The 18909-nt window shown below is 41.5% G+C and overlaps 1 protein-coding gene across 2 annotated transcripts; it reads right to left on the bottom strand.

The window, feature by feature from the left end:
- Positions 1 to 1745: 1745 nt before the first annotated feature.
- On the bottom strand, positions 1746 to 5264 carry LOC102539979 (putative MAGE domain-containing protein MAGEA13P). 2 transcript variants are annotated; one of them, XM_072956491.1, is made up of 3 exons: positions 5202 to 5264; positions 4249 to 4346; positions 1746 to 3333 (listed from the first exon to the last, which is right to left on the bottom strand). In XM_072956491.1, exon 3 carries the CDS (start codon positions 3266 to 3268, stop codon positions 2246 to 2248), a length of 1023 nt encoding a protein of 340 aa, XP_072812592.1. In that variant the 5' UTR covers positions 3269 to 3333; positions 4249 to 4346; positions 5202 to 5264; the 3' UTR covers positions 1746 to 2245. The 2 variants fall into 2 exon arrangements, with proteins under 2 accessions (XP_072812592.1, XP_072812593.1); XM_072956492.1 differs by lacking the exon at positions 4249 to 4346 and having other exon boundaries at positions 5202 to 5260.
- Positions 5265 to 18909: the final 13645 nt, after the last annotated feature.

The raw sequence follows: 18909 nt of genomic DNA, 5'->3' as shown, positions 1-18909 counted from the left end.
ACTATTGTTCACCTCCTAGGAGGACTCCAGGGTTTTAGAAATTCATCCCCAGTAGATGTCTGCTTACACAGTGAGGTTTCTATGGTGCTTCCTCATCGCCCTCTTATGAGGGAAGCTTTGGTGTTTTACCATCAGGGTAAGCTTATTCATCTGTTGATGTGATCAGCAGCCTGTTTCAAATAATACATCTTATTAGAATCCTGCTGCAAGTATCAGTGTGGTTTCAAATATCCTCTCTAACTTCAGGGTTATATCCCAAGAACCAGTAGATTATGTACAAATCAGATTCTACTCACCAGTTTGAAAAACAACTTAAGTACGTTGAAGATGCCAGGAGGGCTTCCCAGTTGTCTAAACATTTACTTCACAGAGGCTGTTCCTGTTTCTGGGGCTCCAGAAAGAGCGACGGGACAGCCAGGGTGCCTCTGCAGGGGTTAGGAATGCTCTGTGTCAGGGGGAAGGCGGGTGATTTGGGGCTGTTCCACTGGGAGGAGGGCACAGTCTTCAGAGAAGAGGAAGTGGCAAGCTTGTCAGCAGGCCAGGTTCCAGAGTTGGACAGGAGGGCACATGGAGGGCGACCAGTGGAAGGGAGTGTAATGCAGGGAAGTCCTGGGACGGGACAAAGTGCCAGGACCCGGGCAGTGTCAACTCTCAAGGAAGCCGGGGGCTCAGGTAGAAGGACCAGAGATAAATACAGCCTGCAGACATCCCCCAAATCCTGCCCGATTCTCGTCACCTTCCGTCTTAGGCTTGCTTTGAGTACCTTGGCCACGGGGCCTTTCTTTTTCTTGCCATGAGAGTACTGAGGAGAGAAATGAACTAAGAGACAAAAGGCTGCCTCAGGCTGGGAAGAGTGGGAACAGCCTAGACCTGGATGAATTCAGATCAGGGATCCAGGCCCAGCTCTGTCACTTACTAGACATGTGATACTGAGCCAACTGCCGAGTGCTACGAGCCTTAGGTTCTTCGCTGGTGAAGCGGGTTTAATAAGCCCTGACTTGTGGGACTGCTGGAATGTATATAATGTAAATCAAGCACATGGCACAGTGCCTGGCATTTAGTGGATCTTTAATAAATAGCATAAAAAATAAAATAAATTTTTAATATGATTTTGATCCTCCTGGGATTGTGTGTGTTTGTGTTCCATGGCATCTCGGAGAAGACGCAACACTCTAGGACACAAGTGAGCCGAAAGTACTGCTTTGTAAATAAAACTCATTAAATCTTCCAAGTTTGTGGATATATTATTTAATTTGGGTATGGGGAGACCTTACCCAGCTGAATGCAACTCAGCGCTCCCAGAATTTCAGTCAAGGACTAACTCCTTCCCTCCCTCCCAGCTGCTCTTCCATCCAAACGACGACTTTCATTCATTCACCCCCACCAGAAATCTAGCCCTTGCTTAGAGTTGGCCAAATTACACTCAAGATAACTTAATTAAAATATCCTCTCAAGGGCATGGGCTCTGACTCTCCCAGGCCAGGGAAAAAGTGCCAGCCTCTGGGCACCACTTCAAAGAAACAGCAGCATTTTCTCAGGAAATCCTTGCAGACAGTGTGTACAGAACACTGAAGCCTGTGCACTCTGCTCAGCAGCGTGGGGACAGGAGGGTAGGATGCCTTCCGCACCTGCCCCAGGTGGAAACTACTTTGTTTCTCCACGATCCCAGAGGAACTGCCAAGAGCAGTTTTCCATTCCAGGCTTTTCTCCCACCTATAAGCATAAATGAGCCAGTAAGCCAGAACTCTCATTTATTAATGTTTAAAATTTATTTTATAAACAGTCTTTATTTTTATTTTATTAAGATTCTTTAACCCAGGTGTATATCTTTAATTTTACAAAATAACAGACTAAGTGGGATACAGGATTCTTAGGATAACCATCTTATACATTTTTTTCTTCTATTTCTTGACCCCATCTATTTTATTGCTGGGCTCTTGCAAGTTTTTAAGGAAATTCCTATTCCAATGCCATGTTATCCTGTTCTAGATCACAAAGTAAGAAATGGAAGGTTTCCCAGTATGTTTTACAGAACAGCAAAATTCTTACTCTAAAACCTGACAAACAGTAATAAGTGTGAGCAGTGTCATTCATGAACCTAGACACTAAAGCTAATAAACCTATTAGGAGGAAGAATATTTGAAAAATATCAAAAAAGGGAAAAAAAGGATAAAATCTGCAATTCAGCCCTCCACCACGTAGAACCTTGATTGCTCTCTTCAGAGTGGAGAAGCTTCCGCCGACTTCACTCAGGGCCGGAGAGGCTGCTGGACGTGACGCTGGGACTTGCACTGGCCATGGCAGCATCATCTACAGCCAACTGGGCTCTCTCTTCGTCATCTCTCCTGGCTTCCTCATACCAGGATGGGAAGGAAGCGCAGTCGGCCCCACTGACCTTGGCAAAAAACTGCAGGACTTTCATCTTGCTGGTTTCAGCATAGGCCCTTGGCCCCCACAGGAACTCGTAGCAGGGAGGATCACTGTCGGGCACCTGCCGGTATTCCAGGTACTTTTCCCTCACCAAATCTTCGGTGATCAGCTTCCTGGGCTCCCCGTAGATGAAATCCTCCTGCCCAGCATGCACCCCGATGACACTCAGCATGTCCCAGACTTTCTCTTCGGAGGCACGGTTGCCCTCCAAGAAGATCATCCCCAGGATAAGTACCAGGAGGCCGGTCTTGGGCATGCCGCGGGCATCACTCAGCATCCCATCATAGGTGAGGTCTAGTATTTTGACGAGCACATAGGTGTGGCTGGTGGGATCCACTTCTTTCACTTCAATGCCAAAGACGATCTCCAGGCACTCACAGACTTTGCTGAAGATCAGAGGGAAGTCATCCTTATGCTCTTTGATGACACTCGTCAGCATTTCTGCCTCTGTGATGGGCTCCTTTGTTACATACTTGACACTCAAGAACCGCACCAATTCAACTACCTTCCTGTTTAGCACATCACCAAGCAAGAACTCGGGAGCCTGGGAGGTGCTTGGACTCTCTTCTTGGTTGCTGGAGCCCTCATCTGATGCGCTTGATGGAATGGCTTCAACGGAATTGAAGGAGCAGGTGCTCTGAGAACTCTGGGAAACACTCTGGGTTCCCGCATCAGGCACAGCCTCTGGGGTGCCCTGGATCAAAGGAGACAGCGAAGAGGAGGTGGCCACCTCCTCCTCAGCTACAGGAACCTGTGCACCCACCAGGCCCTGAACCTCTTCTTCAGCCAGAGGGCCTCCTTCAAGCTTGCCACACTGACTCTTCTGACCGTGAGGCATGATGACTCGTGTTGGGGATGGCAGGCAGGGGTGTGGGCAGGAGGTGGTGATGGGGGCCAACTGATCTGAGGGAGAGAGAAAGAGTGTGAGAACCTCAACCTTGTCAGCTCTGACAAAGGCCCTCTTAGCAGGTCTTCCCTTAGATCATGCTCTGGGGGTCTCCTGGCTTCCTAGTTTATCTGTCCCCTGAGAACCAGTAGGAGGACCTGAGAAAGCTCCTCAGGGTGGAACCTCAGGCACAGCCTGCAGATTCCAGGTAAGACGATAGCATGTGCAAGCTCGGGCGCTGCGAATTCAATGTTCTGGGCTGGGTGGGGTCCTCGGTAGACATTCAGGGTGTGCGCCTCACCTTGACCCCTAGCACTGCCTGGGCTTCCTCGGCTCTACTGACCTGAGGACACATGCCTCAGACCAAGGCCCTCACCCCTGGGGTTACCTAAGTCCCTATACGAGGTGAGGGGCACCTCAGTCTGCAGACTGAAACCACAATCCGGCCCCTCAGACCCCGGAGACGGAGTCGTGGGGCTGGATGAACTCTGTGGGGATCCCTCTCTCCCGGAATACAGGCCCACAGGGCCTCGCCCTCCCTTCCGCAGACCCGAGGGTGCGTCCCTCAGGCCCAGCCCCCATCTCCCCGGACCGCGAGGACTGAGGCATCTCTGCCTGACTGAACCATGGGCCTCCTACGGCTGGCAGCCGGGCTGGGCGTCTGTGGGCCCCGCTGGCTGGACCGTGAGGCCCCCTCAGCCTGCCATGAGGGTCCCACCTTAACACCCGGCGGAGCGGGGACACTCCTTCTTCTGACCCGAGTCCCGCCCTGGCTGACTAGGCCTCGGCCCCTCAGACCCCGGAAACGGAGTCGGTGGAGAACCCATCCAGGCCGGGGGGGATGGGGGGGATGGGGGGCGCCCGGGGGCTGACAGCGAGGGGAGGGTGGGGGCTGAGGAGACCGCCCCTCAGGCCTTCCTCTGAGTCCTCACCTCAACGCCCGTCGGAGTCGTCCTCCACAGGCCGCAACCAACGACGCCTCTGGCCCTCAGAGCCCGGGACGGAAGTCACGACTCAACATACGGGAACCCTGCCCGGGGAGGATGGCAGGGGTCCTATCAGAGGACTGAGGGGCTCAGTCTCCTCCCTCTGGATACTTTCCTAACCCGGGTCGAGCCTCTTAAAGGAAACCTGCCCCTCAGACCCCCGAGGCAGGACTCAGGAGACCCCCAGAGGCGAGAGCAGGGCCGAGGTCCTCTCTACTTGGGCTGGGAGAACCTCTCAGGCCCCAGAGCTGATGAGAGGGGGAAGGCCAGATTTTGTGATGCCCTGCCTGGTCTTGGGTGGATGGGCCCATCAACTCCCACCCAGCATCCTCATCGTTCAGGCCTGGTCCCCACCCCTTTGCTAGTCTGAGATGAGACTCTCAGAACAAGAGCTTACATCCCAGAGACCAAGACGGACGTGGAAGGAAGGGGTCTCCCTGAGGTGACAGTAAGGGCTAGATGAACTCTGGGGATCCCTCTCTCCCGGAATAGAGGCCCACAGGGCCTCGCCCTCCCTTCCGCAGACCCGAGGGTGCGTCCCTCAGGCCCAGCCCCCATCTCCCCGGACCGCGAGGACTGAGGCATCTCTGCCTGACTGAACCATGGGCCTCCTACGGCTGGCAGCCGGGCTGGGCGTCTGTGGGCCCCGCTGGCTGGACCGTGAGGCCCCCTCAGCCTGCCATGAGGGTCCCACCTTAACACCCGGCGGAGCGGGGACACTCCTTCTTCTGACCCGAGTCCCGCCCTGGCTGACTAGGCCTCGGCCCCTCAGACCCCGGAAACGGAGTCGGTGGAGAACCCATCCAGGCCGGGGGGGATGGGGGGCGCCCGGGGGCTGACAGCGAGGGGAGGGTGGGGGCTGAGGAGACCGCCCCTCAGGCCTTCCTCTGAGTCCTCACCTCAACGCCCGTCGGAGTCGTCCTCCACAGGCCGCAACCAACGACGCCTCTGGCCCTCAGAGCCCGGGGCGGAAGTCACGACTCAACATACGGGAACCCTGCCCGGGGCCTCCTGGGGAGGATGGCAGGGGTCCTATCAGAGGACTGAGGGGCTCAGTCTCCTCCCTCTGGATACTTTCCTGACGTGGCTCCAGCCCCTTAAAGGAAACCTGCCCCTCAGACCCCCGAGGCAGGACTCAGGAGACCCCCCAGAGGCGAGAGCAGGGCCGAGGTCCTCTCTACTTGGGCTGGGAAAGCCGCTCAGGCCTCACCTTGATGCCTGGCCCTGCGTGAGCACCCTGTCTTTGCCAACCCATGGCTTCATCCTTCAGAACAAGAGCCTCACCTTTCCACGATAGGAGTGAGGTGGGGCCTCAGCCTGATAGGCCTGCGTGGAGTCCACCAGAGCTGACAGCAGGGGTGGGGTGGGGGTTTCCGTGGGGCTCCTTGTGTCTTCTGAGTTGGGGGTTACCCTCAGTCTTCCACGACGTAGTCATATCTTCTTTTGACAGGGCCTGCACCTGCTGCCTTCACAAGGCTTTTCTCTCCAAGATGCCCAACCCAGAAATGAAGAGGGTACAGGTGGTAGCTCCTGTTCCTTGACAGTTCTGCCTGGGGCCTCCCCAGGCTGAGAGGAGGGCCAGATTTCTGTGGGGCCCGTCTGTCTGGGGTGGGTGAACAATCCAGTCCTCCATAAGGGCCCTCCCCTTGATTCCTGGTAGGGCCTGGGATTCCTCCCTCGGTTGACCTGATTCTAGCCCCCGCTCCCCTCCTCCCCGATCAAAGCCTTCACCTCTCTGAAAATAGATCCCCTGTCCTGGTAGAAGTCAGGGTCTGCCACATCCGGGCCGTCGGGCCTTAAGGAATCCCAGGGCTGACAGCTGGGGTCGGATGGGTCTGGGGACCAATCTCTTCCGGCACTAAGTTGGCCATCTCCCTCTGTGGGCCTGAGTCTGTTCACATCAAACCAAAGGTGGAAGGCCGCAGCCCCAGCTTGTCATCTTGGCACAGCTTTACTGAATTTGTTTATTATTTCTAACACTTGTTGTTGTTGCTGAGGTTTTAAGGTTTTTCTATATATGTGATCATGTCATTTCAACTTGAACCTCCCTTTAGCGTTTCTTGTAAGGCAGGTCTAGTGGTGATGAGCTCCCTCAGTTGTTTTTTGTCTGAGAAAGTCTTTTCGCTCCTGAAGACAGCTTTGCCAGTTGTAGTAGACGTGTTCATGCATTTCCTTATTATCTTTTTACTGTCCATGGGATCAGAAGTGATGATTCTTATTTCATTTCTGATATTGGTAATTCTGTCTTCTTTTTTCTTGGTTATCTTGACTAGAAATTTTTAAATTTTATTGATCTTTCTGAAGAACCAACATTGGGTTTCCTTGATTTTCTCTATTGTTTTCCTGTTTTTGGTTTCATTAATTTTCACTTTATTTTTCTCTCTGCGTTCTTTACAATTTTGTAAAGTTGTATTTTCATTTTCATTTAGGTCAAAAAAAATATTTTAAATCTCCCCTTGGGCTTTTTTCTTTGACCTCTGAATTATTTAGAAGTATACTATATAATTTCTTTTTTTATTGAGATATAGTTAATTTACAATGTTGTGTCAATTTCTGGTGTACAGCACAATTCTTCAGTCATACATGAATATACATATATTCATTTTCATATTCTTTTTCACTGTGAGCTGCTACAAGATATTGAATATATTTCCTTGTTATTATTTAATTTCTAAATATTTGGGAGATACTCTATCTTCTTGTTACTGATTTTCAGTTAAATTCCATTGTGGTTTGTGAATAAATTTTGTAAAATTTCTATTCTTTTAAATTTGTTAAGGTATGCATAATGGTTCTGAATTTGTTCTATCTTGATAAATGTTTTATGTCACTTGAGAGTAGTATGTATTCTGTTGTTGTTGGATGGAGTATTTTATAAATGTCAAGTAGATCACGTTGATTGATGGTGCTGTTCATGTCACCTGTTTCCCCACTGATGTTCTGCCTGTTTGATCTATCAATTACTGACAGAGTGGTATTGAAGTCTCCAGATATAATAGTGGATTTATCTATTTCTCATCTCTATCGTACTTTGCTTCACATATTCTGACACTTTGTTTTTTGTTGAATATGCATGTAATATTTCTATAACTTCTTGGAAAATTGACTTATTTTCCATTATGTTATGCCTCTCTGGATCCCTGATGATTTCCCTTGTTCTAAAACCTGCTTCCATGAAATTAATGTAGCTACAACAGCTTTCTTTCGATTATTGTTATTGTGGTATAGTTTTTCCAATCTCTTTACCTTCAGCCTATCTCAATCTTTATATTTAAAATGAGTTTCTCATAGACAAAACATTTTTGGATATTATTCTCTACCAATTTGACTGTGTCTTTTAACTTGTGTATATGTGTCATTCACATTTAAAGTGATTGTTGATATGGTTGGATTAATACTTACCATATTTGTAACTGTTTTCTATTTGTTTCGTTTATGCTACATTTCTTTTTTTCTTCTCTTTTTCTGCCTCCTCTGATTTTGAATATTTAATGTGATTCCATTTCATCTCCTCCTTTAATTGCGCCATCTCTTAGTATATCAGATATACTTCTTCCCCACCTGGCTTTAATGAGATATATTTGACATAACAGTGTGTAAGGTTAAGTTATACAATGTAATAATTTGATATATGTTTCAAAATGATTACCACACATATCTGTCACCTCATATGGTTACACATTTTTTTTTGGTGGTGAGAACTTTTGTTTATTTCTTTATTTATTTTTTAACATTTTTTATTGATTTATAACCATTTTACAATTTAGAGCACAATGTAGAGCACAATTTTTCAGTTATACATGAACATATATATATTCATTGTCACATTTTTTTCTCCATGAGCTACCATAAGATCTTGTATATATTTCCCTGTTCTATATAGTATAATCTTGTTTATCTATTCCACAATTTTGAAATCCCAGTCTATCCCTTCCCACCTTCCACCCCCTTAGCAACCACAAGTTTGTATTCTATGTCTATGAGTCTGTTTCTGTTTTGTATTTATGCTTTGTTTGTTTGTTTTTTAGATTCCATACATGAGCGATCTCATATGGTATTTTTCTTTCTCTTTCTGGATTACTTCACTTAGAATGACATTCTCCAGGAGCATCCATGTTGCTGCAAGTGGTGTTATGTTGTCGGTTTTTATGGCTGAGTAGTATTCCATTGTATAAAAACACTGCTCATATGTGGACTCAAAAAAAAAAAAAAAGGACTTACACATATCTTTTGGGGGACCACAATTTAATCTACTAAAAACTCTCTATAAATAAGGTGTTTTCCCCTCATATTGCCATTTATTTAAGTCTTCACTGGTTTATATCTACAATGATTTTTAGTTTTTAGTGTATGGTTTTTCTACATCTTTTGTAAGATTTGTCCTTATATATTTCATATTTTCTGATGCTACCTTAAAATGCACTGTTTCTCATTTCAGTTTCCAATTTCCAGTTTTCCAATGCTAGTAGGTAAAAATTAAATTTACTTTTGTATATAGATCTTGTATACTGTAACATTGCTACATTCAATTATTAGTTTTTGAAGCACTTTAAAAACTTGATAGAGTATTATACATACACTATCTTGGAGTCTGAATAAAGACATTTTTATATCTCCCTTTCCAATCTGGAGGCTTTTATCCCCCTTGTGTTGCACTGGATAAAACCTTCAGTATAAAGTTGAATAAATCCTACCTGCTCTTGGTGAGTTCATCAATTTTCAATGGTAGTTTCCCGAATGCAAACATCTAGAACAATTTTCAGCATATGAATACGTGCCTCTACTCCATCTACACTGAAAAAAAAAAACTAAACCTGGGTAGTACACTTTCTGAGTTGAACATAATCCTGCAGATTTAAAACAAGAGTAGGGTACCCGATATGGCAAGTTTAATTCACTAAAGCTTTGATGGAATGAATGCAGTGATTTTAGGCTAGAAACAGACAACTGAGAAGAGTTACATGGATATTGTGAAAATGAGGGAGAATGGAAAAGTTATCTGGTAGTAGCCAAGAAGTGAATGGTCTTCAAGGCATAAAAGGGAAATTTGTAGGAAGGAAGTGAGATGATTCACATATCCACTGAGGCTTACATATTAAATGTAGTCACATTACCCACTATGTTGGAGGGATTTTAGGTTTTAAGATATCCAAAATAGTAGGTCATGCATGGTGAAGGGTGGAAGAGAAAGAACAGAATGAACCATTGAATGGATGGCTATGGTAAAAGTCTTGGAGGAAACACCTTCTCTGGCATGTGGGCTGTCAGAATTGAACATGGGGAGATGAGGAAAAGTGGAAAGTCATTTTGGGAAGGCTCTTTAGGAAGTGCTAAAAATAAATGCTCCCTAATTAGAGCATTTTGTCTTCCAGGGTTCCCTTATACCCCTACCTGGAGGTATCAAGGATGGTGCTTTTTAATGCCCAAGCCATCCTAGAGTGTCCATTGATGGGGAAATTCCTGGGTGACCAAAGAAAGCCTAAAGGTATGGTTCTTCATTGTCTTGGGAAGGGATATATAGGGAAATGACAAAAATTTTTCAAACATTCAGAGAACTGAAATCTTTGTCATTCGGCTCTGGTGAAATATAAAATCAGTTTTAACATGCACCTGAAAAGGTAGAACTAAAACATTCATTAATCATCATTCCAAAGTTTTGGTAAGTTTAAAAATGAAACATTCTATCCTACTGAATTGGGGAAGTCTTTAGTATTTCTTCAAATAATTTAAAATAAATGGTTTGGCATAACTATATCAAGCTAGGAAACCATGCTTAACAGTGGGAACTATGTTAATTAAATAACACTTAGCAGAATTAAATCTATTTTACCATAAAAATTGTGCACTCACCTTGTAATATTTTTGAACAATTGAAACATGCTTAAAATAGACAATAAAAATCATATGCATTCCCTTTCCTCTCACATCCCCAAAGTTTACCACTGTGAATAATTTCTGTATTCTTCCAGAGGAATTTTATGTGCATACTAAAATTTCTATTAAAATTTTACAATTATGTTACCTTGTTGGACTCACTGTTCTGCACCTTGCTCTCTTTTACTTAATGTTAGATGTTGGGCATTTTCCCATGTTAATGTATACTGTCTATCTCTTTATTTTCATTGACTGTATAATATGGATCTTTAGGATTTTTCCTGTTTCTTCTATTACAAACAACATGACAGTAAACACCCATCCATCTTAGTGTACTTAAGTGACAGTTTTTGTAGGAAAAATCACCATAAATGGAATTGCTCAATCAAAAATGGATGCACACTTCATAATTTATTAGTTACTGTCATATTATCCTATAAAATTGTGCCAATTTATACTCTTACGGTGTTCAAAAACACTCGTTTCTCTTACATTCTCGCCAACACATTTTAATCTTTGCCAATATGACTGGCAAAATGGTATCTTAGGGTTTTAATCTGCCTTTTACAATTATTAGGAAAGATTGTTTTAAATGCTTTAAATACACATTGGACAGTTTCATTTCTTATTCTGTAAACTCTTTTTCATTTGCTCACCTATTTTCTATTAGGTTGTTTGTTTCTTTTCTTTATGGACCCTTAGCTCTTAACATAACATCAACAATGATAAGTAACATTTTTAGAGCACCTGACTATGTGCTAGGAATATTTTAAACACATTATAGTCATTATTTTATTTATTCTTCACAAAAACCTAAAGGGGAAAACAATACATTATCTCTATTCATCCAACAACAAAACTGAGGTTCAGATTGGTGATGTAACTTGCCCAAGGTCATATAGTAAGCAGCCACATTGGAATTTGAACCCTGGGAATATGATCCACAGCTTACTCTCCTAATTGGAATTACATTGAATTTATAGATTAATTGGGTAAGAATTGATATCCTTACCCTACTGAGTCTTCCCATGATCACAGTTTTCCATTGATTTGGGTTTTAAAGATACTTTTCAATTAAAATTTTATAATTTTGTATATAATGGTGTGGCACATCTTTCATTGGATTTATTTCTAGATACCTAGTATTTTTGTTGCTAACATAAATGATATTTAAACATTTTAATTGCATTTATAACTCTCTTGCTAGTGTGTAGAAATTAAGTGGATTTTTGTGTACTGACATCACTTTCAGCAATGTAGCCGAACCCTCTCGTTAGTTCCAAATTTTTTCCTGTTTTCTTGGTTTTCTATGTAGGTAAACTTGTCTTGATTAATATCAGTCCTATTTTCTTCCTTTCCAAACTGAACCCCTTTTGTTTCTTTTTCTGGTTTGCAGTGCTAGGAACTCTAGTACACTGTTGAATAGATAAGGTACTAGTTCACTTCTTAACAGCCAGACTCCTATAGATTCATAAGGAACATAAGCATCTTTAAAGTATAGTGAAGCCTTGCAGTTAATAAATCTGCTACCAGTTATATAGCATCAGTATATTTTGGTTACTGTTCTAAGTGCTTTATAGGTGTCAGCTCATTAAATCCACCTAAAATTCTGTGAGGCAGGGGCTAGAATTACCTTTATTCTGTTGTTGAGGACTCTAAGGCACAGGGAGAAGATGTTACTTGTTCCATGTCATGTAGCTAGTAGGGATGGAGTCCACATGGTGTGGTTCTAGAGTTCATCTTTTAACCACTACACCAAACTGAATTAAAATTTTATTCGAATACATTTAGTTTAAATAGCAAATGGAACTGTAATGTCACTTGCCTATAATAAAATAACAATTAGTACAGATTACATTTATTTTGAGGTTGTGAGAAAAATGCAAACCATTTTAAATTATATCTCTGTGGAAATATAAAAAGAGGTCTCCATGAACTAGTTAATATCTCCATCTACCTTTGTCTTTATAATCACATGCAGACAATGTGGGCTGGATTCTCTAATAAGGTGACCAATTAAATACCAAGCGGTCATTTAAAATAGAACAATTATCAAGGAATTGTGAGTAGATGGCTTAGCTGTCTGAAACAGTGAATAGTGTAATATTTTTCCCTGAAGAGTTTACATACAATGTCTGATTAGTTTAAGAAGATTCACACTGGTATTCCCAAAACTGGTGTGAGATCCCTGACAGATTTTTTTGTTCATGTATAATTATACTTGGGTAGTATTTCTAAAGTAGAGAGGAATATTTTCCTATCCAAAGCCAGGTAGAAGTGAAACGTCAGTGCCCCTTGTATGGAATAAGTCCATTTTGGTACCTCTGTAATGGAATGATAGGTTGACAATTAACAATGTGAGCTGGCTCATAGGAGCTCCGAGCCATCTGATCTACTTATTTATAAAACTTATGAGTGACAACGAGTGGATAAAGTCATGCAAGTTCTGTTTTGATTACATTTTCTCAGTGTTTTGATTACATTTCCTCTGTAAACATCGATAAGATTTCTGCGTGGGTGACATTTGCTATCATGGTGGAGTGTAACTCCTCCCAAATTAATCTGATGCTAGTGTTATGAGAGATGGCAATGGGTGGTCTGTGATAAAAGGAATTTTATAATCAAATTAATTTAGCCTCTCTAAATTACCCCACAACTTGATAATACTTCCGCCCTGTGTAAGATTACACTGGATGTGGATACTGACTGTTGTCTTATATCAGCCCAAGTTCAGATATCTCTTCTCTTCTTTTGCACCAAACTCACTCAAGATAAATATATCTTAAGAAAAATGAGTGTGTTTTTTTGTATTTTATTAAGATATTTTTTGCCCTAGCAGAAAAGACAAACATATCAACCAGCAGTTAGAGTACTGTGTGATAAGTGATAGATAACAGTATAGATATATAATAGACAAGGGAAACTTAAGTCTTCTGGGGAATTTGGGAAGGCTTCATAGTGGTGGTGGCCCTTAGGTTGAAAATAAAAAGGTGAATAGGAGTTTTCTAGGCAGCCAAGGCTCCTTAACTGCAGATTACTTTTTAAGTCCAAGGTATAGTTGCTCTCACTCTTAGTTCTCAGCATCAAATCATCCTTCCACTACTGACTTCTTTCTTGGCCTATTCCACTGTGCTGTTAGGAATCTTCATTCCACACTAAATAAATTCTCCTACGTCTAGAACTTCTACATAGATTACTTTGCTCTCAAGACACACAGAAGTGTGAGGAACCCTGGAGAACTGTCTCTCAACATCTGTCACCTGAACTGTAGACTCTTGCATATTCAGCTGAACACTGGACATCTCTACCTGGATGTCCTAAAAGAAACCTCCGATTAAAAGTGTTCAGAACTGAACTCTTTTTCTCCCAAACATCTGCATAATCTATTCTGATAGTGTTCACTTTTTATCCCAGTATTTGATAACAAGCCTGCGAGACACATAAAAGCCCAATAGAAGTAAAGAAGAGGGAATGCCCTAGCTCCACCTGTGGTGGCCTGAGGGTGGGCATTAGGGAAAGCCTCACAGAGGCAATGGCACTGAGAAGAACCTTAGTGGACAGAAAGAAAGTAAAGGGTGTGGAGGGAAGAGAAAACAGTGTACTCAAAATATGTGCATTCAGGAAACTATGGCATGTTGAAGACTTGCAGATATATGGTGTGGTTAAGTAAGGTGGGTCGGGGCAGAATCAGATTCAGGAGGAGGGCAGACAGGCAGCCACACAGGGTGTTAATCTATTATAGGCGCTAAAACATCAAAGTGTTAAATAGTAAATGACACCAGTCAATTCATGCTTCTATCTGCAATTTATTATATAACTGGCAGAACAGAAATCAGACCCACTTTGACTGAAATATTAGCACCTCAAGTAGAAATAAAAATATTCATAGTTGAATGGTTTTTGCAAATTGCAGCTTCCAACTACAGGTGGCACAACTCAACCCAAGACCAATGAGAGGACAGTCACCTACATTCAGCAGCAAAGTATAGGACTATTTATTTGGAATAATAAATTTCATCTGGGAGCTACATTTTAAATGGTTCACTATGCCTCCAAAGAGGTTGTCAGAATTTAAAAATTGTATGGAATAAATTAATGTCATATATCCTTTACCTTAAACATAAAGAATAAAATTTTATTATTATAAAATTTATTTATTCCCATCCTCACTGTTAAAAATGACTGAAGATGTATGTATTTAAAGAATATTGACTTAATTGGGTGCCAAACTAGTAGCCATTCAAGGAGTACCACTTTTTATCATTTTGGCTCTGAATATAGGGAAGTAGAGATGAGGCTACAGAGATCAGCAGGGGCCAAATAACTAGCAGACCATATAAGCAACGTAAAATATGAAATTTATCTGATGTGTCATTGGGATCCACGGAAAGGATTTAGCTAAGAGATTGGTATAATCCCATTTAGGTTTCAGACAAATCACTCTGCTAGTCATGCAGAAGAGAGCCTGAGCAGGGATAGGAGGGCACACGATTAAAGGCAAGAAAACCACTTAGGAAGCTGCTGACATAGTCTAGGTAGGAAATGGTGAGGTATTGAGCTAGTCAGTGTTTGCAGGAATGAAGAGGACATCAGAGATTCAGAATATTTTTAAAGAAGCAGATGCCACAGGACTTGGTGACTGATTGGGGGTAGTGATGAAGTGGAGGTATGAGTCCAGAAAGATTTCTTCACCCATTCATTCCAAAAATATATTAATCTCCTACTTTGTGCCAGAAACTGTGAGAGCCTGGAAATCTTAAGGTAAGTAAAACACAATCCCTGTTTTCAGGTAAAAGAAATAGAAATACATATAAATAGTTATAAAACAGCTTGATAAGATCATAGTAAATTATGTACAAGCTACAGTGGGGCATGAAGAAGAGGAAGTGATTTACTTTACCTGGGAAATTTGAGGAAGATGTCAGAGGGGAGGTAAATCTTGAGCCGAGTCTTCAAGAACATATAGGAGTTGGTTGGATGATCATGGATCATTCTGGTAAAAATCATTTCTGGAAGAGGGAGCTGTGTTTGCCAAGGGTCACAAGTTTAAGAGAACATAATCTTATTTGGGTATGGAAACTTCATGTTTTTCAATCTGATGGTATGGATGAATGAGGGAAAGAGGGATGAGGGAGGTCATGAGCAATTAATAAAAGAAGGATAAAGAGCTAGAATGGCTAGCTCATAAAGTGCTTTGGAAAACTCCATGTAGATGAATTTGGCTTTGTCCTGAAAGGAAATGACTTGTTGCTGAAGGCTTTAAAACAAAGAAGTGACATTGGGTTGCATTTTAGAAACATACCTGCTCTTTGAAACAGACAGAGCTCTGCAAACAAAGTTGATCTTGTTATTTGTGTATGTTTCCACAGCACCTACTATATTAGCACTTATCACACTGAAGTCAAACTGAAAAGGTTTGAATCCTGGCTCCATCAGCTACTAACCGTTGGACCTTGGGCAAGTCATTTTACCATTGATTCATTTTTTTCTTCTGTTAAATGGGGATATACTAATAGTACCACCACACTAGGTCCTGGTGGGGATTAAAAGAGATACTGTATGTGAAATGTTTGTAACAATGTCTTAAATACTATAAGCACAAAACAAATAAAAATATTTTTGTTTGTGTGTTTCCAAGACAATCTACCATCCCCAGGGAGGGCATCTCTGAAGGACAACTATAGCTTCAGAGGTCCCTGTGGGGTTGGACAAAGTTATCACTGGGCCACATCATAACTTCACCTCTCCCATTGCCCACTTCTGCTTCCTTTCCTCTCCCTTTCATGGATGTTTATCTCAAAGGTACTCCATATGAAACATCCTGCACAATGAAGTCCATATCAGAACTGGCTTCCTAGGGAATCCAACCCATAATAGTAACATTTAGTAGGTAGTCAAAAAGTTAGTTTAGTGAATGATGAATGGATGAATGCTCATCTTATTTCTTCTGCTGAATGTGAAAATCATGGGCTCTCTGTGTTATTTAACCTTTCTTCCCTTCATCTTTATGGTGAAGTAGTAAACAGTGTGCTCTGAGAGGAGAATATATATATATATATACTCTTAAGTATGTGAATCCAGGAATAAATTATACTCTGGCAGAGTGCAAACTTTCTGTGCCAAAAGTATTTCTGTTGGCTTCTCTCTTTGTAATTAAACCATGTTCATCCTTGAGGATGTCTTAAACAGAAATGCTTGGATTTCAAGAGAACACTAATATAATACGAAAGAAAGCTGTGCTGATAGTGTCTTTCTTAGGAGATAGCTAATGCAAGAAACTTTTAGAATATTACATAAGGTAAATCAACTCAGCACATCATAAGAAAATGTAATCTCTTGTTTCTTCATGTTTTGATGATAGGAAAGAGCTTTTAATTTCATTTCTTTACTTATTCATCATGTTATTATATATAACAAAGTTTATATCTATATTTAAAATTCATATTCATAAAGAACTCAGTTCTGCTGTCCTATGGTGAGTATCAACTGACCTTAAATGCATGGAATTATTTTTGGGTTCTCTATTCAGTTCCATTGGTCTATGTCTGTTTTTATGCCAGTACCATACAGTTTTGATTATGATCACTTTGTAATATAATTTAAAGTCACATTCAACATACTTTTTATTGCATATGTAGTTACATGGAAAAATGATACAAAGGTTGGGGACCTATCCTTTCATTCATGTCATTGGGACATAAAAAAGTAAACAGAATACTGCAATTTAGTATAAGAGGGACTATGAGAGAAGCTGGAAGTGAGAACAAGAGGCTTTGGTTGCCTGCAGCATGTACACCTAATTGAGAATGGAATAGGGAAAACATGCTAGGGTAGCTTACTGGAGAAGGTGCTGATGACAAAGCCAAATTTTCCATGACCATTAAGACTGAATCAAGCAAAGAGACAGGGGAATGATTTTCTAGGTAGAGGGATCAGTATGTGCAAAACATTGAGCTAAGACTAAGAGACATTCAGGATGGGAATTCTGGAAGTAACAAAATAAACAAGAACTTCAATGGAATAGAAAAGTTCATTTTTAGTCCTAATGTGGTATCTCAGCACCTCATTAAACAGTTCATTTCAGAAGTCACCTCTACATAGGCAGTATATGTCTTTCACTGTATAACTCATACATTTCCCAGAAGAATCCTGTGATTTCTGAATGTTTACTATCAATTCTATCCATCTGAGAAATAAATTTCAAATGGCCCAGCTTTTACAAATATCTACATATGGAGATTAATATAGCACTGATGTGATACTTTCATTATATATTTAGCACTGAAATTGGCCCAAGCTTGGGCTTTTCAAGCTGACTTTCTTACCCATCCACCCTGGGCCCAAAATGCTGTAATAAAGGAAACTTGCAGCTTTCTAAATAATAGCACATGGCAGCACCACTTAGGTAAGGGTAGAGATCTCATAATTTAAAACTCATCACCCCTCTTCTAAAATACCTTCTATGGCAGCCCAATGCTTTAAAAAATGAAGCCCAGTTTCCTATGAGAAGCATACAAAACCTGGGACCAATTCATCCCAAATTTCTATTCCAGGCTCCTTTCCCTGCATTTTCCCTACCCTTCACGCTCTGAACTCACCAGCCGTGCCAGAATTTCTTGGCATTCTCTGAACATGTCCTGTAGAGTTTTGGCTTTGCTCATGTATCCCTGTGCCCAGAATTCCCTTCCCTTCCTTTTTGGCTCCCTTCCTTAATATTTAATATATCACTTCTCTTTGAGCCTATTGGACTTTGTTTCTAGTAGGAACACTTATCACCTATTGGACAATGGTGATTACTACTGAGTCCAAAAGAACTGTGAAGCTCTACCTTTTTTACTAGCTGTGAAACCATGCACCAGTTAATTAACCATGTTAAGCCTCTGTTCCCTCATCTGTAAAATGGTAATAATGACAATACCTTTGTCATAGAGGTGTGGTGAGGATTAAATGGCCTAATTACCATAAAGCCCTTAAAGCAATGCTTGGCACATAGTAAGCACTCAATAAATGCTAGTTCTTTCATTAGTATTTCTCTAGGTGTCGCTCTCCCTTTTTAGACTTGGGTCTTCTAAAGCCATGTTTGGATGACACACACAGCACTTATCATGGATGTTATATAGAATGAGGACCCAATAAGCAGTTGTTAAAATGAATTGATTCAAAAGGAGCTATGGCCAGGTCCCTAGTGGATCAACAGATTTGTGACTAATCGAGGATTTGTACTGAACCAATTGTTTGTTCTTATCCAAACATGTATCTGACTATAACTAAAACTTATGATTTTCTTAGGTTTCACAGCATTCTGTACACATTGTATTATCTGAGTGTCATATGACTTCTTACGGAGCTTCAGATTATGAAATACTGTTGGGTTTTTTAATAACAGAAGAAGATTTGTAAGAAATTTCAAATTTACATAAATTGATTCTTGTTTTTCATTTTTTCCTATATTTAGAGTTCACTGAGTGAAATAATTTCCTAGTCACAGTTGAATGGAAACCCATAGTCAAACTACAAATTAGAGTAAAATACTAGCTTTTTGATATATTTGTTCAAAATGCAATTTTCCTCTGCTTCCAATATAATTTACTAAGTAAAGACAGTCTAATTACATATCAAATATTTTTTTCTTTTTGTGATACACTGAGATATTTTTCTACCATTTAGTGATTATTTGAAACCTTACCACCTAGGAATCATATACCAACTGCTGAACATCCCACTCAGATGTTC

Source organism: Vicugna pacos, chromosome X (assembly GCF_048564905.1).
Source record: "Vicugna pacos chromosome X, VicPac4, whole genome shotgun sequence".
Lineage (NCBI taxonomy): Eukaryota > Metazoa > Chordata > Mammalia > Artiodactyla > Camelidae > Vicugna > Vicugna pacos.
The sequence above is the reverse complement of the archived record's forward strand: the minus strand, read 5'-3'. Positions and strand labels throughout refer to the sequence as shown.

Bases quoted from the DNA above. Each gene is read 5' to 3' on its own strand.
- LOC102539979 (XM_072956491.1), bottom strand. From the start codon at position 3,268: ATGCCTCACGGTCAGAAGAGTCAGTGTGGCAAGCTTGAAGGAGGCCCT.